The sequence below is a fragment of the Ixodes scapularis genome, unplaced genomic scaffold, assembly GCF_016920785.2.
Source record: "Ixodes scapularis isolate PalLabHiFi unplaced genomic scaffold, ASM1692078v2 PGA_scaffold5__190_contigs__length_132052651, whole genome shotgun sequence".
Taxonomy (NCBI): Eukaryota; Metazoa; Arthropoda; class Arachnida; order Ixodida; family Ixodidae; genus Ixodes; species Ixodes scapularis.
The window spans coordinates 115,984,727-116,008,573 of NW_024609880.1; the positions used below are offsets into that span (position 1 = coordinate 115,984,727).

The 23,847-nt window shown below is 43.1% G+C and overlaps 1 protein-coding gene across 1 annotated transcript in view; it reads left to right on the forward strand.

Annotated features, from left to right (window-relative positions):
• Positions 1-2,284: 2,284 nt before the first annotated feature.
• Positions 2,285-23,847, forward strand: part of LOC8040563 (1,2-dihydroxy-3-keto-5-methylthiopentene dioxygenase) — a 28,894-nt gene continuing 7,331 nt past the window's right edge. Inside the window, exons 1-3 of the mRNA XM_042294314.1 lie at positions 2,285-2,290; positions 2,812-2,982; positions 3,081-3,149. Coding sequence (XP_042150248.1) covers positions 2,285-2,290; positions 2,812-2,982; positions 3,081-3,149 — 246 coding nt within the window. The remainder of the gene's footprint in view (positions 2,291-2,811; positions 2,983-3,080; positions 3,150-23,847) is intronic.

Sequence of the window (23,847 nt, forward strand, 5' to 3'; positions counted from 1 at the left end):
TCCGACAGAAAAAAATTTCGTTATTTTTTGTTTTGTCTGTTAGGTTAATTTTTCATTCCATGACCTTCTTCTATCACTGGTTGTTATATTGCTTGTTTTCAAATGTAATTAAGTTGTGCATAGTTTTCTTTTTAGTTGAGAAACTTCTTTTTGCGGACTAGTTATTTTTGCAAGCAAGCGGAGAGCAAGTCGTCTGGTCCTTACTCCGGAGTTGCGGTGACGTCATAATCACGCCGAGCTCTGATTAGCTTTGATTAAAAGATTGTGGTGACTGTGTCGCGCTTTTTAAATATTTGCGCACGTGCACGTGTTTTAAATGATTCCGCAGTAAAAAGCTTTAAATGCGAAATAATTCATGTAATAAGTGTCTTAAATCTAATAAACTTTGATAAGATGATAGTATTAGAAATTCGTCAAAATGCGAAAGCATTTACTAATGCATATTTTATATTCATCACAATTTTCATAATATAATAATCTGGTTATTAATCTTTGTTATGCCTAAGTAAATATAAAGAACATATGAATATGAAAAATTGAAGACATTTACAATTCTCTGTAACTCCGAACTGGAACACAGCTCCTGAGGAGGAGGAGGAGAGGGTACGGAGGGGAGGGAATGTCCCTCCTTTCCTTCCGTACCCTCCCCTCTTCCTCTCCTGTTCCCATCTCATTTAGCAAAAAATTTTCGGCAAATTTCTCGCTAAATTTCTCGCTAAATTTAAAGAAAATTTCTCCGCTAAACTTAGCGGGGAAATTGTTCCGCTAAACATAGTGGGAATTTTTTTCGCCTAATTTAGCGGGAAAACTTCCCGCTAAATGCAGCGGTAACACTTCCCCCTTAAAATAAGCCGGAAATTTTTTTTGCTAAATTTAGTGGGAAAATTTACCGCTAAATTGACGTTTGACGTAACGTTTGAAGTCACACGTCAATTTCATGTGTGATGTCACATATGTCGTCACGTGACATGTGACGTGAAAATTCACGTGTGACGTTACGTGACGTCACACGTGACTCACGTGTGACGTCACTATGGAAAACGTCCCCACTAAATTCAACGAAAAAATTTCCCACCAAATTTAGTGAACATTTCTCCTGCCAAATTTAGCAGCAAACTTTTACCCTCGTGACGCCACACGTGACGTCACACGTGAATTTTCACGTCACGTGTCACGTGATGTGACACGTGACATAAGACGTGAAATTGATGTGTGACGTCACACCTGGCGTCACACGTCAATTTAGCAAAAAATTTCCACGCGACGTAATAATGCGAAACGTCCCATAAAGCAACGCGCGTTTACGCCAACGCCGACGCCTCTCAACATAGAAAGGGGCACCTTAAAGGGATACTTCAACGAAATTTGAAATATTCCTGTCGTGTTCAAAAATAGGTTGAATATGATCCACAATATCCGTAAATGACAATCGCACGTTTGTATTTTGAGCCTGATGGCTGTATTTTTCGTTATAAACGGCCCCCTCTGGCAAGCGCTCGGAGAAGGCCCAGCGGAGACCACGTGACATCCAACGCAATCGTGACGTAGGTCGTCTCAAGACGAGCAAAGCTACGGCGAGGCTGACGTCGAGAGGATGGCCTAGTCGTTCCAGCCACCGAAGCGGCTGCTTTTGTACGAATTTTGAGTGGCGGGTTAATCTTCTATAATCTTCTAGGGGGACAATGGCGACTTCTGCGACACACAAAAGGCATTCCCGGGAAGAGGGGAGTTCCTCCTGCCCCTCTTTTCTCGTCGTGGCCGGAGGCGAGACAACCTCCGTCACTAGCTGTCAAGGTTCCTAGACGGGCATTACAAGCGAGGCCTTAGCGACATCCACCAGGTGCTCTTTGCTAATTGTTTAATTCGTTTTAAAATTCCTTTTCGTGACTTTTTTAACAAGATATTGGTATGTTCGATTTGATGGTGCTTTTTTGAACACATATAGACCAAAAAATGAGCGCCGAAATTTCGTTGTAGTATCCCTTTAAAGCTGCGCTCTACAAATATTTAAATTTGTGTTTATAAAAACATCCATTTGAATTTGATTTTTATCAAGTTTTTACTCTTGTCAATGCCGCATTGACGCTGTAATGAAATCAATCTAACTATAGGGATTTCAACCTAATTTAGGATAGCAAGTTAAACCTAAATCGGGCGCAATTAAATTGTTACCTGGTGCTATATAGTTAGCTATTAATGAAACATCACGAAATATTTTAATCGGGAGTTTCGCATCGAAGCCTGTGGCCTCACCTAAGGTGGTAAGTTATTGTCAGTTTTAGTTATGGAGGTAAGAAGCTTTTCGAGGCGACATTACGCCATGAGATATGAAGCCACAAATGGAGAGGGACACTTCCCCAACGATGACCAAAATCAGGAGCCGCTATTGGACGAAAAGAACAACTGACTGAACTGCTATTTGGTGGCCTCAAGATGGCCCCAGAAGCTTCCTACCTTCATGGTTTTAATGGACACGTCGGTACGCTGCCATGCGTGTTTCTTCTTTTTCGCGATGTTTTCGAATTCGGTATATTTCTGAGTCCAATGACACCGCCAAAACGTGTTCTGCATTAAAAGCCCCTGCACGGTTTCCTGTCAGAAAAAAAAAAGCGCAAACGGGATGTTCGAACAGATGGCAAAACTAGGTTAGAAACTGTCTACATCAAAACAGCCACGTGCGTCATATCTCCGTCTGTATCCTGTGCTCTCAGGTCCCCTATAATCTCTCTTTGAATATTTCTACAGTGTACATTTTTTTGTTTCTTGATTATTTCCACTTTGTGTATTAATGTAATAAGTTTGATTTTGCAGATTACAATATTCGTTTACCTGACACACTCCGATTTGAGAAGGATTCATCTCGCCATGCCGTGGTCTCTTCAAATTATGCAAATAGCAATTTGTACAATGATGATTGCGTGTCTGGATTCAGGCTACGGAACTGAGGAGTGCTCTCCGCCTCCCGATTACAATATTTCCAAGGTTCGTTGCCATTTTTTTGTCATAAATCTATACTTAATTTCCTATGCTATTGGTGTTTTCATCACATTTGAGATTATGAAATGCATTTCTTTTTTCAGTTTTTGGGCAGCTTTACCAATATATATAACAAATATGCCACTCATCCCGAACAGTTCTGCATATCAAAGGTCCAGATACCTGGAAGCGTTTCCGGAGGCCGCGCTTCTTATATGACAACCTATAGGACACTTAATGACACAGAGTTGTGAGTAGCAACTATGACATTTGTCGAGTCTCGCCCACGAATTGTAATAGCCCCGTAGTTTTGAGCACGAATGGTATTTATATCCCGGTGTCAAGCCGAAAACGAACCGACCCCAAACCGGAACCCAAAAGTTATTTTTAGTCGAAACGGAACTGAACCGTACAAAAAATCTTTCCCGCCACCTTGGAACTGAACCGGAACTGACCTGAAAAAAAATACAGCGGTAACCGGTTCAAAACGGTTCATGGTATTTTTTTAATCACAAAATGAATTTTTCAGAATTAAAAATTAGGGGTTGTGTTCTTGATTAAGTCGTCATATACAGAATTGCAATGTATTAGAAATTGTGGGTTCTCGTGAGGTCCACGTCACGTGGACCTCACTGCGCCAAGTGACAAAGTCACGTGACCCACTGTGTGAAGTTGATATAAATTGAGACCTGGATTCATTTGCCTTGTTGAATTTGTCAAGTCCCATGACATCGTGACTTCGCACCGCGAGTCACGTGACACCGTGACGTACTCGACTGCTTGAGCCCGAGTCGACTTCTAGGGTTCAGGACAATCAGCATCGCAAAATATTCGGATAATCTCTCGTGTTCAATCAAAGATGAGAACAGCCGAACTCAAACAATGTCTGAAGCTCAGTCGATTCTCTATGCTTTGCAAACCCCAGTGCATGGCTATGAACACTGACGGTATATAATTAGCGTCAGATCACGTGGCCGCTTGTTCTAATTGCGAGTTGAAGCGGGGGAATCCCTTTCTTTCCTTTATTCTTCTGCGTCTGCCATTGCGCAAAAGGAAAAGTAATAGGTATTTTTGCAAGTCATCAACGTCAAGGATTAGTTTTTAGCGATATCTTGCGGAAGCACAAAAAGTGTTGCTCGACCCATTGAAATTGTGTCGAGCAATTGAGACACATGTGAAATTAGCCGTAGAACGATTTTCGTCGAGGTGCCCAAACATGTTTTCGTTGTCGCTGCACTGTCTCAGAAGGTTGTCATGAAAAAAGAAGCATGGAAAAGACTACATGTGGCTTATCAATCTGACTTTACATAGAACTACGAGTGTGCATGGGCGGGACACCTGAATGGAAAGATCCTATTAACGTCAAAGGGGGACAGCCGAACCTTGGCAACCGCTCTAAGCCTCACACGAGTGTCGTTCCAGTTCTTCTCCAAGCTTTGACCACCTCCGTATTTTTTTTTTTAAACTTCAGAGTTTTTTGACGTGAGATAGAAGCAATGGAACGTGAATGTTACCATGTGACACAAAAATAATTGTTGATTTGACACCCCGAAATAGAGGAGGGAATCTTTTTATTATCTCGAATAGGAAGTATCATCTAGAGGAGCACCGAATAACGAAAAAGGGGGGATGGGGGAGTTCTAAGAGCCTACTGTGTTGTAAAGGTTTCTCTGGCCCGCATCATCAGCCCATACCATAAAGGGTGTCCCCGAAGACTACATTCTTTGCAAAAAAAAATCTTGCCAGAAAGCGCGATTTCGTAGTACCAGACGCTCGCGCTATTCCTCCAAACCTTGCATCAAGCGAAAATAATTGGTCTCTCAAATGCATGACTTGCACGGAGCGCGGACCTTCTGCACCGTGCATTTTACACCACCAGATCTTTTTCTCATCAGGAACAAATTGCAATGACCACCAGAATGGAGTGCGATGACGTCATGTGTAAACCATTTGAAATAATTCAATTCCCAGGTGAAACGCGACGTTCGCAACAGTAGCATGCTCGAAATATAGCAGTATTATTCCGAAAAGATACCGCCCTCCCAAAATGGTAGTTCATAATTCTATTTGATTAATTATATTTTGTTTATATTTTTATTTTTCATTAGTGGAACCCTTCAAGAAAGGTATGAGTTCGAATCATGTTCAACCAGGGGGAAACTTTTCGACGAAACTGGTGAGTTCACATTGGGAGCTTCTTTTGGAAAATTTCTATAACACTTATTTATGTGGAAACAATTCTATGCAACTTTTTGAGTTCGCAATTATTATTACCTATTAGGTTAAATACCTAAATGGGTTGAATATTTTCTGAGAATTTTTAAGCAATCTCTAAATCTTTGTTATCTGGCCGATTGCTGTCTAAAGGTAATCATATCTTGTGCATATTGTTTTTAAAAAGTTGGTTGTTCGCGAAATAATTTAGGTTAAATTGAAATTGTAATTTTCTTACAACTTTGTTTACAATCCCACTAAATTGTTTGAACATAAAAACATAAGCAGCATATTTGAACGACTCGCATGAAACTGACACCAAGAGCAAATAGTATATAAAACAACTTTCATTTGTTCAAATTCAGAGAAAATATTTTGTACTTTCCATTTTTTTGTTAATGACTATCTATCTGTTCAATATATTCTGTGATCGCGTTTTCTTAGGTATGTTGTTCATAAACAGTTTTTTCTCTTAACTGAGACAACGGGGCGCCCAGGTATGATGCCGGCTAAACGTATGTCCCACCTTATAAACATGCTGTGCTATGTGATATTGACTTAAAAAGCGCAAATAAGGTCAGGAAGGAAGAAACAACAGGAAGGAAAAAGCGCTGACTCACAACTTGTGTGTTGTGAATCAGCGCTCTTTCCTTCCTGTTGTCTCTTCCTTCCTTATTTCATTTGCGCTGTTTAAGTCAATATGGCTAACCAGCTCGCCAGGCAGCTCTTTTTTGGGCTATGTGATTTTGTAAAATTAAACAGCACGAAATATCGAACCTGAAAAGGCTCGATATGTATAATTACTGACAATATGCAAGAATGAAAAGGGTTTCTTGACTCATGTAACATCGCTATTGAGAAACCTAAATACGTAAATGCACACCTGAAATGCAAGCTCTAAAATAACACCACGAACATCCACGACCGGCGTATTCTGTGGCGGTCTTCAGTATAGCTTTTAAATTATGTATTTTAGAGTATGGCAACTACACGAAACCTAAACTCCGATATTGGGTGTTCTTCTCGAGTATGTAGCTTGGTTACGACAATTTAATGAAATTTCTTTCATTAAAACATTAATAATAATAATAATAATAAATTGCCGAGGCCGAGGGCTAGTCAAGCTGCTTGATGCAGCTTTTTTCCTCGGTCTCCATCCGTCATTGTATGTGATGGAAAATAAACAATTTATTATTATTATTATTATTTATTATTATTATTATCCGTCCATCCCTGTACCTCCGCTACATTTACAGCGGACATTTACGTAATGTGACGTAACGTCACGTAACAGATACACCGTGAAAACTTTGACGTCACGTGACCTATATTTCAATTCAGTTTCCCCACTAAATTTTGCGGGAAAATTGACGTAACCTGACCTAAACACCGAGTCAGTTTCACTGCCAATTTTGTGAAAATCAACGTCACCTGTCTTAATGTGACATGATCTATACAACAATTTATTTTCTCTGCTAAATTTAGCGGGCAAAAAGACGTCACGTGACACACCAATTCCCTCTCCCCATTCCACTCCTCCCTTTCTTTCCCCGACCCACTCCCCCTGAAATCTTCTACCTCTCCCTCCCTCTTACTTTTCCCTTTCTCACTTCCCCACCTCTCCCCTATTCTCCTACCGTGCTCTCTGCTCCTCTTTTCCTTTCTCCATTCCTCTTCACCTTCAATTCCCTACATGTCCCTCCTTCTCCCTTGCATTCCCTCTCTCTCCCCACATCTCCCCCATTCTTCTACAGTACACGCTCCTCGCCTCCCTTACTTCCCATCCCTCTCCCTTCCCCTTCATGAGCCATGTGACACAACAATCCAGTTTCTCTATTCCTCTGTCTTTCTTTCCCTCTCCCTCCATCTGTCAGTCTCACAACCGCCATCTCCCAAACTTTGTGCTCACCGTTCCACAGTGCCCCTCCGCCTCCCCACATGCCTTCTTTCTGCATCCCCCTCCCGGTCACGTGACGCACCAATTCAGCTTCGCTAAAATTTATACAAATATTGGGTCTTTACTCCCAAAACGAATGTTTATTATTTAGCAAACAATTCAAACAATCGCTTCGAAATACATTTTATGCATTATAAGACTCAAGTTAAAGGTAGCCCCCATTTTTTCCCTAGCAGCAAAACCCACTCCGTGTTTGATGTTTCCATCGGTCGTGACACAGTAGTTTATGTGTGAAAAGAGATATCCGAAGCGCATCAGCAAGTCATATTTGAAAAAGTGAAGTTAGATTCTCAATGACCGCTATTTCATTTATTATTTTATGAATTTCCTATGCGGGGGCAGGTTTTACTGTTGTGATCAAAAACGTATACGCAAAGCCGTAGTCTGTCCACCTGAAAATCAACAGCGTTCTATTAGTACTCTTTTACTGCAGTTCCTGTGTTCAGTTTTGTCATTGCCTTATATCATTGAATTGAGGATTCCTATTGCATAATATGCAAATTAATTTTATCTATTCTAACGTGGTCTTCATCGTCGCTATCGCGCATTCCCATTACCTTCCCCAATGCCTCGCGTGGCTTGACCGGGCAGCGCGGGCCAGTTCGAATAAAAACATCGTTTTGTCTATAGACGCACAGCCTCTGACCTCCTCACAATATGTTGTCATTGGGCAAAATTCTCGAAAGCTCAATATTAAAATCGTGTCACAATGCTGCCAGAACCTACTTTAAAACTTGACTGTTCTTACTGTCATCGTCAGATAGTGCAAATAAAAAAAAATAAAAAACTCTTCGGGATTTTGCAATATATAAATATGAAACTTAAAATCAATAAGCTCAAAAAATAATTATCCCAATTTAGAAAGCTATAGTGGTCCTTGCAGCGCAATGCTACACCGCTTATTTGAAGGTTGACATGTGTTACATGTTAAATGTACCATGGCTTCTTACAGATGGAGAGATGCTTCTTTTGAACCTCACTTTGGTCTACACCAACTACAAAACGTGTTTCATCTTTACGATTGGAAACGCAGGATCTCGTAAGCATGTTTTGAATTAAGATATGACGTATTATAAATTAGTCGAGACAGAACGTATGTGAACTCTTTCTTCTACTACTGTTGTCTGCATTACCCATTTCAGATAAAACTGTGCAATCATAAAATATCGATCAAGATAGGTCGTTTATGGACGGATTGCCACTTTTTTAAAGGATAGATATTGTGCGCAATGCCCAATTCCACTGAGGATCATGTCACAAACCAAAAATCCTGGTTTATTGGTCTGCGTTAAGTATGGTGCTCAACAGGGTTATAAAATACGTAGCTACACGCAACTAGAAACTGGTAACTAGGTACGTTTGTTGTATCTAAGGTACACACCTAGGTACTTCTATTTCTCTCTATCTGTACCTGTATCTTAGGTACATTTTCCAGTAACTTGTGTAACTTAGTTAAGTTACTTTTTGCAGATACTTGTTGTTCGCTTTAGACAAAATATAGAAAGTTTGAATTGGTAAGTATTGGTGTACTAAGGGGGAGCCAAAGGCACATTCAGTCAGAGGTAACACATATTGAGCTGAATTCAGGCGGTCTTCTTTGCTTGCCATGCACCCAGAATGAAGAAGTCAAATCAATATGAGCTGTTGGGCTAGTTGGTTTTGCATATTTACAGTGTAGCGCAAAGGCAACACAGGAAGGAGACAGGAATAGGAAAGAGCGTTCTATCCTATCCTTGTCTCCTACCTGTGTGGTCTTTGCGCTACATTGTAAATATAAACAGGTTAATTTTGACAGCATGAGACGGCATGTGGTTGTCGATTCCGCAATACGTTGCAGAAGCCACCGAAAAGAAATAACAAAATTGCGTTCCGCGTTACTTGCAAATAAAATTCATGTGTTACCGCCCCTACGTAACCTCAAAATGAAAGTAACACATTACAGATAGCAATAAAACGCACTGCCCGTTACTTTTGCATTACTTTATTAGTATTATAATATATCACCACCTTAATAACGCGTTCAAGACTGTTTCGTTTCTTTTTTTATTTGTGTCTCTTCTCAAGGCACATATTTTTTTTTTTTATTAATGCAGGGCGTGAAGATCAGAAAGGTGTTGTTTACTTTCAGTAGGAGTCGAGGTGCTACGGCACTTAGACGACGAACTTCCTGACGCCGAGCAGCGTGGAAGAGATTAGAGCGCACAAGGCTGCCTCAAACTTATAGCGCGATGCTTCCTTCGTTGCACCGTACACAGAGAAATTGTATCAGCAATTTCTGATTCCCAGCGCCTAAAAAAGTATGCAAGATGAGGTTAATGGTCAGAAGTTTGGTTCGGAAGTAGTTATTACATGGTGTCTTCAAGCACCTGAAACGTGAAATGTAAATGTTCTACTCGCGCAAGTCATGACAACAAAAATATGAGTAACACAAATCCTATACGTTACGTGAACATAGTTACGCAAGTACGTTTATCGATTCTGCTTTTAAAATGCGACGCGCACGTTACTAAGTTTCAGAAATAGGTAATACGTTACCGGCAAGAAAATATAGCAGACAAACACTTCAAGGAGGTGTTTCTGAAATCAATAGAGCCGCCAAATGAGAAAAAATAATGAGCTGCCAAAGGCCCATGAGTTCCTGTGGTTTCTTTTTTTTTGTATATCTGCCGCTGACGCACTAATAAAGCAGTTATTTATAATTTCTGCTTGAGTATCCCCTTAATAAAGAAAAAAACTGGCCTTATGCCGAATATTTTTTGTTTGTAATTTGGGAAGGTATACATATGGATATGGAGACGGTATCTTTTATGATTTTTAGCAGAGAAGGTATTCTCTGTGACTTTTAACAATATGTTCTTAAATGGGTTCTAAATTCCGATGGTTCTAAAACATCCCCTTGAACCCCGGAGATAAACCAGTTAGCATCAGATTCCAGTCAATCTAAAATTCAAAAGATTTAACGTTATGATTGAGAATATACGTTCACTCTAATAACAGTGTAATATATAGAGATATATAGATATCCACAGATGTTCCAATCTGTATGCAACATTTAATAAACTGACTTGAGCTTTCAATATTTCAAAACACTTTTTTATGGGGCCGGTAATATAGGAAGCGTTATTTTCATTTTTAAGTAGGGGTGCAATTAAAAAAAGTGAAAGCGGTTTACAACTCCCTGTAACACCGAATTAGAGCGCAGCTCTTGAGGAGGAGGAGGGAAGGGTACTGGGGGGTGAAGTGACCTGGGGGGGGTCACGTGACCTTGGGGAGTCACGTGACCATGCCGATGATGTCATCAGTGACGTCACTGATGACGTCATCAGTGACGTTGACGATGCGGACTCCGATGACGTCATCAGGGATGATGACGATGACGATGCGGATGTCGGTGACGTCATCAGTGACGTCACTGATGACGTCATCTGTGACGATGACGATGCGGATGCCCCCCGAAGTCACGTGACACCCCCAGGTCACGTGACCCCCGCCGAGGTCACGTGACCTCCCCGATGACGTCATCGTCACTGATGACGTCACCGGCATCCACATCGTCATCGTCATCATCACTGATGACGTCATCAGTGACGTCACTGATGACGTCACCGGCATCCGCATCGTCATCATCACTGATGACGTCATCAGTGACGTCATCGGCATCCGCATCGTCATCATCACTGATGACGTCATCAGTGACGTCACTGATGACCGGCATCCGCATCGTCATCGTCATCATCCCTAATGACGTCATCAGTGATGATGACGATGACGATGCGGATGTTGGTGACGTCATCAGGGAGGTCACGTGGCCTCGGCGGGGGTCACGTGACCCTGGGGGTGGTCACGTGACCTGGGGGTGTCACGTGACTTCGGGGGGGGGGTCACGTGACCTCGGGGGGGGGGGGTCACGTGACTTTGGATGTCACGTGACCTTGGGTGTCACGTGACCTCGGGGTGACTTTGGGGGCCACGTGACCTTGGGATGACCTTGGTTACGCCGACGCCAACGCCGACGGCGACGCCGACGCCGCTCAAGCCGGGAACGGGCCCCTAAGAGCTGCGCTCTAAAAGTGGAAGCCGTTTGCAACTCCCTGTAACACCGAATTAGAGTGCAGCTCTTGAGGAGGAGGAGGGAAGGGTACTGGGGGGGGGTGAAGTGACCTGGGGGGGCACGTGACCTTGGGGGGTCACGTGACGATGCCGATTATGTCATCAGTGACGTCACTGATGACGTCATCAGTGACGATGACGATGCAGACTCCGATGACGTCTACAGCGATGATGACGATGACGATGCGGATGCCGGTGACGTCATCAGTGACGCCACTGCTGACGTCATCCGTGATGATGGCGATCACGATGCGGATGCTGGTGACGTCATCAGTGACGTCACTGATGATGTCATCAGCGATGATGACGATGAGGATGCGGATGCTATGACGATGAGGATGCGGATGCTGGTGACGTCATCAGTGACGATGACGTCATCGGGCGGTCACGTGACCTCGGCGGGGGGGGGGTCACGTGACTACGGGGGGGTCACGCGACCTCGGGGGGGGTCACGAGACCTCGGGGGGTCACGTGACTTTGGGTGTTACGTGACCTTGGGGGTCACGTGACCTCTGGGGTCACGTGACCTTGGGGTGACCTTGGGGGTCACGTGACCTTGGGATGACCTTGGGGGTCACGTGACCTTGGAATGGCCTTGGGGGTCGCGTGACCTTGGGGTGACCTTGGTTAGGCCGACGCCGACGCCGACGCCGCTCAAGCCGGGAACGGGTCCCCAAAGAGCTGCGCTCTAAAAAAAAGAAACCCGTTTAGAACTCCCCTTAACACTGAATTAGAGTGCAGCTCTTGAGGAGGAGGAGGGAAGGGTACGGAGGGGAGGTCCCCTCCGTACCCTTCCTTTCTACTTCCTCATGAGGAGGAATGAGGAGGAAGTAGGAGGGGAGGTCCCCTCCTACTTCCTCCTCATTTCCTCATCCTGCCCGCGACTCCTCTTTCCGAGTGGCGTCGGCGTTGCCGTCCTCGACGGCGTAGCCGTGAGGTCACGTGACCCTCGTGACCTCACGGGAATCATGTGACCTCACGGGGGGTCACATGACGTCACCGGCGTGACGTGACCTCACGGGAGTCACGTGACGTCACCGGGGTCACGTGATTTCACGGGGACGACACCGGCGTCACGTGACCTCACGGTGGTCACGTGGCCTCACGTTGTTCACGTGACCTGATGGGGGTCACGTGACGTCACCGGGGTCATGTGACCTCATGGAGGTCACGTGACCTCAAGGTTACGCTGACGCCGACGGCGGCGGCGAAGCAGCTCAAGCCGGAAACGGGCGCCTAAGAGCTGCGCTCTAAAACAAGTTCAACATACATTAACCGCTCGGTTTAGGGACCGAGGCAAAATGCTTAGACAATCAAAATTATTCTTAGAATGAAAGATTCAGATACTGCTCATACGAGCATCGAGTTACATATTATAAAACTCTCGCAATAACCAGAAATAGCTCTGTTTAATTGTCGTAATCTGCATTTTGAGCCAACAACTTCCATCAAGCGAGTCATGCCACTATGTTCCCTCATAAAATGAAAACGGCAGGGTGTCATTTTTAGGTGCGCGGCCCTCAGCACGCGGTCGTTCCCTACCGCCGTACTATTGCTTCGCGTGCAAGTTCGAGCATAGCCTCCTCTATACTCACAAAGCGTGGCAGTTTGACGACGGAGGCATAGAGTACCCGTTTTCAGATTTGGAGCGTGAGGAACTGGTAGCACAGAGCTTCAAAGAGTCATTTCTCGGGGAACCTGGACGTCAGCGTGCAGCTTTTGCATCGGCGAGGACCCCAAAACACACTCTTTCCCTTGGGAGAAGTGTCTTTCGGCGTCTCGCCGCAGCGGGGCGCCAGTCGCGTTGCTCTCCTCTCATCCCTTGTCTGCCGCTCCAACTTTTCTATTTCGGCGGCCGCTTCTCGTGGCGATCTGCCAGGCTTTGTCAGTATATAAAAGGCTATGCTCGAAGAAACAAAGCTCGCCCTAGATGTGAAACAACTGAGAGGCCTCTCTGCCCTTTTCATGCTGTCAATGACTATAAGACAGCTGAACCATTTGCATATGTTCTCCTTGTGGGTTCTCTACCCAGGCTCACCGCTTCGCGCTGGCCCGTTCCTCTCACTCCTGGGTTTTATCGCGTTCTCTGTCCCCGTCTCGAGCCTTTACATGCCAACGCACAAACTCGGTTTTCATCAAGGGAGATAATTCTCTTAGCGTCCCCTCTCCTCAAACAGCGAGGCGAGCCATGCTGGGGAAAGATAAGTACTGGGGAGGATATACGAAAGAAAGAAGCGGGCATATATTGAAAGCATGACGTTTATGTCAGCCTTTGTGCAGGAGACGATTGCGACAAAGGAAGTAAAGTGGAGAGTACGATCGGCGCAAAAACGCGAAATAGAGTTGTGGGTGAGGCAGCAGATTGGAACAAGCAAGTCAGGGTGCTAAGAAAGTCGTCTTCAAGGGCCTCCTAGAGAGCTGAGACCTTCTCCACCGTGCCGCTAGGGATTTGGCAGACAGGTCCGCGGGTGACTTAACCAATGTTCCCATACATGGCGACGTTGGTAAATATGGGAATTCTCAGGCGCGTCATCAACTAATTTTTTTAATGAATATAACGTTTTGCTTTGAAAAGGAGACATAGTAACATGTAACGGCTTCTAGCGGAATACTTGTCCGGAATGTCACTTTGCTACAGGATAGGAACGTTATAAATAATCGGAAACAAAAAATTATGGGCTGATGGGTTATTATATAAACACCAGGATAGCATGCAGCGTAAAGTATAGTTTCGTGACACCTCTATGTTAAAGGAGACGAGTTCAATCTAGTTAATTTATTATTGTTTTTATATTTAAATATTCTAAAATACTTCGCAAAAAAGAGTGCCGAAATTAATAAAATAACGGCATTCACAAGTAGCTTTATTAATTTTTTTTTTCAGAATGCTCGTTGTATGTCGCTTCAAACGCTACAACTGAAGAGATTCAAAACTGCCGTGAAAAGTATCCTGCTGAATGCGGTACGGAAATTGTGGATACGTTCAATACCGCGCTCTGCGGTTCTGACCAACCGATGCGGAGCTGTAACAACTAGTTCATCAATTTTTAGGATAAGTATCCGAAATAAATTACACTATCAGAGAGATATGCTGGTGGTGAAGGCCGATCATTTACTAAATAAACGTTCTTCAGAAGCTTGAAATAAAGGTACTTCTTTTTGACTCATTTTAATGCTAAACTTGCGATCTCAAGTTAAGGTATTAACTTCGGAGTTTCAAATCAATCTCTAGATTACACTCGTCAAGAAAAACAGATGGCAGGCCTTAGCATAAAAAGAAAGACTTCCGCAAGAAACACGAATTACTGAAGGAGCAGTGTTGCATATTACGCAGTCATGCATGAAGTTTAGCTACACGTGACAATGCGTTCCTCTACCTCTGGGGTGACTCTGTTCCTCATTAAATTGCTTAATATTCCCCTTACGTAACCAGGCCTTTTGTTTCAAGAACATTAGAATAAAATGAAAAAAACATTTACGAGTCATTTATAAAAAAAAAACTGAAAGTATGTAGAAGTGCGCAGAAGAGAAAAAGGAATAACATTGAGCAGTGTTCTTGGGAACGTGCTCTACCCAAGAAATCCCCTTTTGCGGGCTATTTTCCTTTTTTATTCCTGACCAAAAAAGAATATTCTGGAGCGTCAAGCTCTATCGCAACAAGCGACCGTTCTTCTGTGACAGCCATTACAGCCCTGTGAGCGGTCGGTGAGCAGTAATCAAAATGAATTTGCAACCAAACAGGTAACAGCGAAGCTTCTCTACCGCACACAAGGGAAACACATTCCTTTTCAATCGTGCTGTACGCTTGTTTTCTCGAAGTAAGCTCCCTGCTGACATACACATCTGGATTACCTTCCCTTTAGTCATTTTCTTGGCTAAGTACACTCCCAAGCCCTTTATCGCTTGACTCATATTGCACCAAGAAGGGCCTTGTGCAATCTGGGCTAGCCAGCACCGGTCGAGTTACTAACGCCTATTTTAGAGCCTCAAACGCCTTTCGCTCCCCCTCATCCATTAGATCGTGTTTAAATCGGTTTTCTTAAAGGGCATACGTTAGCGGGCTCGCCTTTTCCGAATACTGGGGAATGTACTGGTGATAATAACTTATTAACCCAACGAACTACATTAATCTCCTTTTATTTGCGGCGAAGGGAACTCCTCAGCAGCCTGCACTTTAAGCTCCTGAGGGCGTCTTTGTTTCTTGCCAACCACACGCCACAAGAGCAGGACTTCGCTTTGCCCGAACTTGAAATTTCTTGGCTTTGACCGTTAGGCCCGCGTCTTGCAGGCGAGAAAATTCTGCTGCAAATACTGAAGGTGGTCCTCCCACGTATCATAAAAAACCACCACGTCGTCGAGGTACGGAAGAGCGAAGGACTGTTCCCGGCAGAACCTGGTTCATCAATCTCGAAAATGCATAAGAAGCATTTTTCAACCCAAAGCTCAAAGCGAGCGGCCCTGAAACACCGAATGGTGTCATGAACGCTGCAAGGCTGCTGGCACGTTTGGTAAGGGGTACGTACCAGCAACCTCTCACAGTATTTTAAATAGACTTCGCCTTGCTCTCTATTTCGATGCACGTTTCAATGTTGGGAATCTGATAAACCTTTCTTACGGTCACTGCATTTAGCTTCCTGTACTTCACGCAAGACCGAGGATTTTTGCCAGGACTTTCGACAAAAATCATAAGAGAAACAAAATCGCTCTCGCACTGCTCTATTAACTGCAGCTCCAGCATTTGGTCCACCGACTCCTTTAACAGTTCTTCGTGACGTGGGGACGATAGGCCTTGCACTGAATCATAGCCTGACTTGAGAGTTCGATGTCATGCTCGTCCAAGTTCGTCCTCCCGGGAATGTTGGAAAACAGATTTACAGCAAAGCTGTTAAGGGCTAGTTCCCCCACTATCGTGTTCGCGGACAAGAAGCGTGTCGATACAAAACTCGAGCCAGTAACCGTCACCGTACGTCATCATCTCACCTACCAATCGTGTGTGTCCTGTGTCCCCTGACATCGAGATAGCGCTATACTTCGTTTCAGCTTCAGTCCGAGCGTGGCCGATGTTATGAGCCGAAGGGCCAATCAAACAGCGAAAGAGGCACAACGTCATGGCGTGCTCTCCGCAGTTGATAGGAACAGCCGGTATTCGCCGTCTTTCTGTGGGCGCTCCTCCACCGGCTAGTCCTATCAAGCGCTGAGAGCACGCATGACGCTGCGCTTTTTGCGCTGTTTGATTGGCCTTTTGGCTCATAACATCGGCCGCGCTCGGACCGAAGCTGAAACGAAGTATAGCGCTCTTATCAGTTGCCCTTTGGACTCACGATGGGTCGGCCGCGTGCCGTTCGTTCGGAGGAAGAAGAGCTGGAGCACACGGAGCGGCGACGTGCGCAGCAGAGCGAATGGCCGCGCAAACGCCGCGAAGCCGCAATCGCCTCGTGTTTCACTGCGTCGAGTGGTTCCGAATCCCTTGCGAAAGAAGAGCAGATCGCTTGCCTGGAACGCCGCGAAGAACAGAAGTGGCGATGTGACCGGCGCCGGCGGGCCAACGCCACGGACGGGGAAAGTGCCACGGAAGCCAAGCGCAAGCGCGAGGCCCGGCGATGACAGGACGCCGCGCCCGCTGAACAGTTTTATTTTTTTTTTCAAACACTTCAGTCCCACATAGTACAGTTCCGCTGGTCTTCCACCTTCACAGGAGTGAAAGGTCTGAAAGTATTTTTAGGACTTGTCAAGCAACGCAGTAAGTTCCGAAAGCTGGCCTTGACTCATCTCTTTCTTATCGATTGTAACTTCTACAATCTCAGCGACACTCAAACTTAAGTCAATTTTCTCCAGCTCAGGAATATGAGCTTGCACTTTTTCCGGCTGGTTCAGTGCGATGCTGACAAGTTGCACTCTTTCTATGCACGGGTTCATCAGGTTATAGTGGAACATGCGAATGTCTTTTCTGTGATCTCGTAATTTAACAATATAGGTTGTCTCAAAAAGTTTCTGCTGCACTGTTGCTGGCCCCACCATTGAACTTCTAGCTTATTTGCTTTGGCCGACCGCGAAAAAAAGGCACCTTGTTACCTTCTTTGAAGGTGCGAAGGTGGCTGTTCTTGTCGTAATAAAATTTACCACACGCTTGAGCTGTCTAGATGTTTGCTTCAACCAGACCTTGCGTCTTGCGTAGGCGATTCAGCAATGAAAAAACGTACTCCACCACCACTGGGTTATCGCCTTCTCCTCCCCCAGCCTTTTCGCAGCGATCGCTATGGCGAACGCAAATTTCGTCCATAGACTAACTCAGCTGGCGTGGAAGCGTTCGACTTTATGAGCGACAGTTCGCAGCGCGAAAAGCATAGAAGGCAAAGCAAATTCTGAGTCTTTTCTCTGCTCGTGGCACAGTGCCCTGAGAACACATTTCATTACCGAATCCACCCTCCCCACGCTGTTACTTTGAGGGTAGCTTACTCAGCTGTGGACAAGCTTATACCACATCTCTCAAAAATATGGTCGTTAAAGCGCTTGTGAAAACCCTACCGAGATCACACTGGATCTCACTCAGGAACCTGATTTGGGAAATCACAGTCGGCAAGTTGTCCACCACCTCTATCGAGGTCTACTCCTTCAGAGAAACGGCTTCTGGAAACTTGCTAGCTAGGCAAAGCACAGTCAGAATGTACATACAACCTCTCTTCGTTGTAGGTAATGACCCTACGAGCTCTATCACGAGCCTCCTAAATGGCTCAGAGATTATAGGCACTAGGGTGAGGAGCGCCCTCGCTCGTTTAGCCTTCCCATCCTTTGGCAGGTTTCACACCTGTGGCGGATTCCAGGGGGGGGGGGGGGGGGGGCGACGGGGACGGCTGCCGCCCCCAAACGAAGACAACCCCCGCTCCCCCTTTTCGGAGGGCAATTTGAAATGGGTAGACCCGCCGGTGCACAAGACAAAATGGGAGAATAGTATCCCTACAAATTTTCCGCCCCCCCCCCACCCCAACGGAGTTCTGGATCCACCCCTGTGTCACATGGGGAACAAACTCTTCGACGTGAGTAATACTCTGCTAAAAGCCTACACTTGCTCTTCGTAATGTCTAGCTGTCCAGACCATCCTTCTTTACTTGCAAGCTCAAGAAGGTCACCCCTATGCCTAGAAGGGACCACAAGTTGTTCTACTTCTTTGCCAAATTTGTCCTTGAAGTTAGGCTACATGACACCTCGGCGCTCGTAGAAAAATACGTTCGGTTTAGAGTTCTTTACCCACGCTATCTCGGAACTTGGTTAGCGACGCATCGTTTTTCTGTTCCGCGATATGAGCCATCTCAACGACACTCGTTAGAGCTCGAAAGTTTTGGCTGTCTGGCGAAACCACCACAGTCATTCCCGATCCCGATATTATAGAGCTAATTTATAAAGCTAGAACTTTCTAGAGTATTTATACTCAACAAAGTTCTAGGTTAATAAAGTAGCTCTAAGTACACGTTAAAAAATCGCCGAAAAATGCTTAAATCCAAGAGCTGCGAAAAAGGCTAAAATCGTAATTTTATTTTAATGAAATATAACCATATATAAAATAAATTTAACTCATTTAAGGAAACTAGTTTTCGTGATTTACGCATACACATATTTACGTTGTAGAAAGTTGTATTTTTCCTTATTCATATGGCCCTCAAACCACATGTGGCCCGAAAAAAAAATCGTTCTTACACTCTCTCTCAGAGGCGATGTTTTTACGAATACAAGGACGTTCACATTAACTGAAGAGCGTGTTGGTAACAATGACTGGTAACATAAAGAATAAAACAAACTCCGGATAAGGGAAGACGAACATTTCTTTCAATGTTCGTCGCCCCTTGTCCGGAGTTTGGTGTATTCTTTTCTCTTGCCAGACAAGAAAGTACTTTTGCAAAAGAATGCTTTTTTGTTGCGTGCACATGTTTTGCTATTCAAAACAACCCTGAGTCTGGGTTGTCTTAAATCATGAACGTAAACCAGCTCGCCTGCGCCCTATCACTCTTTTCAATGTTTGGCTATCTGATAAAAATGTCAAGTAAAACAAAAAATAGGCATGACACCCCTATGGCCATCCTTGTAAGAACATACCCTAATAGTATATTATAGTGCTGACATGGAAAACTTAAATGTACTTTCTCTGAGCACAAAAATATACTTCCTCTCTACGAAAGTATAAGCGTTCACACCAGTGTTGTACTCGTTCCTAAAAAAAAGGAAAGAAAGAACGTTCCTCGTTCATCTTGATTTTTGAAACGCGTGCCCATTACAAGTTCCATATGTGAAAAAGGAATTCGTTTCTGTTACAGTTAAAAAAACTGGAACTTATCGTCAAATATATTCCTCACATTTATATTACGCTGGTTATCATATTGAGCTAAATAATTTTTTTTTTATTTTTATCTATCCCATGAAATGAAAACATGAATTTAAATGTCGTAATGGAAGGGCACTAGGAGAACAAAACAAGCGGAAGGCGAGTTTCATTTGTTTATATATTCACCTTCAAAACTCTCAGCTTTTAACAATATTTATGTTTGTAGTGAGCAATGCAAACGATCCAAATGTACTGTAACCCCACATTGCACGAGAGGTTTACAGCTTCGCACGTTTCAATGTAACCAAGTCCCCCGTTTGAAGTTAACAAAAGTTGCTTCCCGATGTTGCTTTCCGCAAGACGAGCAAGTGATGACATAGGTAGGTTTTTTGGAAGATCAGCCTTGGAAACCGCAAGTCCTTCTTCATGGGGTTTGGATGCGTTGTTCAGTTTGAAGGTGGAAGACAAGGAAAGAAGGAATAAAGTTTAATTTTAAGTCGGGATACAAGGGTTTCTTTCATGTCTGGTAACCTGTTCTTTTGTTTTAAATATAGGTCTCTTTGTGGAAGTTCTGTGATGGCTTTTTTTTTTTTTTCTCATACACCCAGATTTCTGGGTGTATGAGCATTCGTGGAAGCAAAAGAGTACTAGTTTAGTTTGAAACATCCCGCTTTCTGTGTCTTTTCTTTCGACTAAAAGTTTTGCCTTTAATACCGCAGCCTCTGGCACCGAAAAGCAATCGATGTCCACTAGCTCTCCAGCACCCGACTGTTACCAAGCTAGGAATACACGAAATAAACCCTAAGATAAGCAAGCAAAACGTTAGCGAGGTACTGCTCTTCGTAAAGATATTTTGATACTTTTAGAATTTACCTTTCAGAAATAAAATAACAATCACCCCACCGGGCGAAAAAGGAAACGCCGTTCCTTTTTCTGTTCCAGTAAAAATGTAACGAGTTCCCGTTCCAATCCCACCGATGCAAATTGGAACGGGGGCGTGCCTTCATTCCTCCTACAGGGAATGCGTTCCAGGAACGCCGTTCGTGGGAACGCCCTTCTGTGCACCACTGGTTCCCACGCAATATCAAAGTGTCTATCACAAGGTTATTGACAAGCTGGGCGACAAGTGCTGAACCTAAACAAATTAAAGAATACGTGGCAACAAGCCGACAGTGGCTTGTGGATAGTTCTACAATTTGCATAATTTTAAAATAATGGCCAGATACCATTAGCCTTGAACCCAGCCGTAGCAAAGTGCAAAATGTTTTTCCTTATGAAGGGTATTGTTCTAGATATATCGTTTTGTACAAGCCTAGATCGCAATTAAAATAGGAATGTAAATAAGCTTTTATTGTTGTGGAAGCAGCCAACTATGCGTGACGTGTTCGAAAAAAAATTATATTTATCCAAGGGCACAATTTTTTTTTTATATATACTACGTACGTTTCATACACTAGTTCAGGACAATACGAATTTTGCGCAATCGTGTATTCATTCAGTATCACTAGTAGTACAAGGAATAACGGCTTGAAAAACAAACAAAAAAATTAAACATAAAAAGCATCACTTATAATCTTAAAAATATCCAACAACTTCAAAATTGCATTTTATGAAAATGTTTTATATATAAATATTTTTCCACAAGTCACCATGGCTAATTTTAGGCTCAAAAATATATGAAATATATAAAATATTGGTGGAAATCTAGCATTCAATAGCACAACTTTCAAGCAACGAATGTATAACAAATTTTAAATCACGAAGTGTCTAAGGAGCACATTCGAACTGATACACTAAGCACCACACTGTACTGAGTTTTCTTTCTGGTAAACAAAATTAAACGATACACTTTTTGTTTTCCAAATAACGTTATTGTCTGCTTCAAAATTGCAAGAGTTAGATTCTACGACTAGTTGTTGCGTTTATCGGCTTCAGAGGACATACATACGAAGCCAATATGGGTATAATCGACGTAATTAAGGAAAGCATTGAAAACTATTGTATGTAACGCAAATTTCCCCAACAAGCAGAAAACAACGGGCAGAAAAAACAGATGGCTTTTCCAGCAATATGGAAATAATGCTGGAAGTAGAAATGGCTTTTAAATTGCGGTTACACTATACCCGAACCGGTGCACCAAATACAAAAAAAAAACGAAAACGAAACGGTGAGTCGGTTTTAGTAAACAAGGTAGGAGTACACTTTTTGACTGTGGGTGTTTCGTTTTTTCCTTTTAAAATGAAACATTCAAATGAAAAAAAAAATAGTTTGTTTTCATGGCCTTCAGAGGAACTACATCTGAAGCCCAGGTGGGGTTTGAGAACGATCTCAACAACACGCAACGCAGGCACGGCGGAAAGTGCGCAGTATTTGTCGACCACTGAGTGAAGCAGTATAAAAATGAAAGCTATAAAATGCACATATATAAATATAATAACCTAAACTTTAATGCTTGGGCACAGGAGGTGGAAGGCCATCTAATGTAGAGAATGTTTAAAAGCCCCATCATAAAAAAATCATCTTATCCTTCCAGCCAATCTTGTCTTTCTATTAGACAGGATTAAGGAACGTTCACTTGCTGGGAAGTCCTACGGTGTCATCATAAATAGGTGTAATGGATCCCACCAGCAGCAGAGAAGGCACATTTAACTCGGTAATTTATGTATTCGATTATCTAAAATATTTTATTACCTGACATATTGCATTGCCTTAAGTCTGTTTATTCTAAGACTCGGAAATTAATCAATTCACCAACCGATTAATCGAATATTGCTTTAATCGCGATACCTTTTTAACCGGTCGATCGCTAAAATTTGAACGAACCAAAATAGTAAGAGGTAAATAAATGGTTTCACCACGCAGACGTGGATGACGACACCTCAATGAAGGGCAACATTTAGGTCAAAGTTTAGCCTAAAGGAAACTGTACGGGAAAAATTCGTACTTCGTGACAAGTGCCGAAGGTTAAACGTGTCCCGACCACTTTAACACCGCTCGAGTGTCCGTTTAGTGTAGCAGAGACTTAGTTTAAACAATCAAAGGAGGTAGATTTTTCAAAATATCAACGAATCTCTTTGAGTCATGCAGCTGAAGTGTAGTAAACTCCGTGTACGAGTGTCTCTGAACTCTGCTTGATTCATAATAAAAATAGTATATTCCGTCCTTTAAATTACTCCATATGCAAAAAATGCAAAAAAAAAAATATTTCGCATGAAAATGAATGAGACCGATTAATCGATTAATAAAACGAATAAAGGGTGGCGATTAGTCGGGCAAAAGCTTTTATTCGCCGCCCAGCCCTAATTTATTCGCACAAAAAAATTTACGCATATTTGAAGCCAAAGATTTTAAATAAAGAAGGCTTAATTAGACCATATTTGCATGTAGAACCCAAGTTGCTCAAAGCAAGAAGTGGAGACACATTTTTTTATATGTATTTTATCTCCGGAACAACCATAAGCTCACGAAAACACCGTGTCATTTAAAGTGTTGTCAGACGTCAAGAAACAATGGCATGTGAGTGAAACTTTCGGTGTTTCATATCTATATGAGATCGTCAAATATTCTGAGATGTTTTGTTCAAATCCGTCAAACACCTAGAGAAATATAACCATTATTTAAAAGCCTTTTCTAAACAACTTTTGAAAGGCAATTAAGAAGTAAAATATTTGTGTTTCACCAATACGCTTAAACGTGTGATTAAAATATATCTGTTAGATATTTAGGATAGGGTAGACTTGCCATTCTTCAGCAGGGTGGTGTACTTGGAAATAACGCTTCGATGTGTTTACGGCGACTTTATTTATTTGGGTTGTTTCATTCACTACACAAGTGGTACAAAGACGTGGATCTTTAGAATTGCGCAGTTTTCACCAGAGTCACATATATATTTTTTAAAAGAATATTCCATCCTCTGTTGGGTGTGTGCATGAATGGAAAGGGAATATTAACCTGTTTGACTAAGACAGCTCCTCTAAGACCAGACCAGGGCAGAAGTATACAATTTTCTCTACTTAGAAGTCATTGAAAGCACCTTGACCGATTTGAACTCCTTTTGTAAAACACCGTCTCTAAGTCACAAGTTAAATGTAAAAGTTGACAAGCTCCTAGAGCGTGTAACCTTAAAGGTAAACGCAGAGCCCTATTGGTAAAATAAATACAAAGGACAAGCAACCCGGGTGTTGTTTTAATTAATACAATGCTTGAACTCGTGCCCAATACTAGAATACAGTCCAAATGTATAGATAGTCAGAAAATACGCGGAATCAAAAGATAT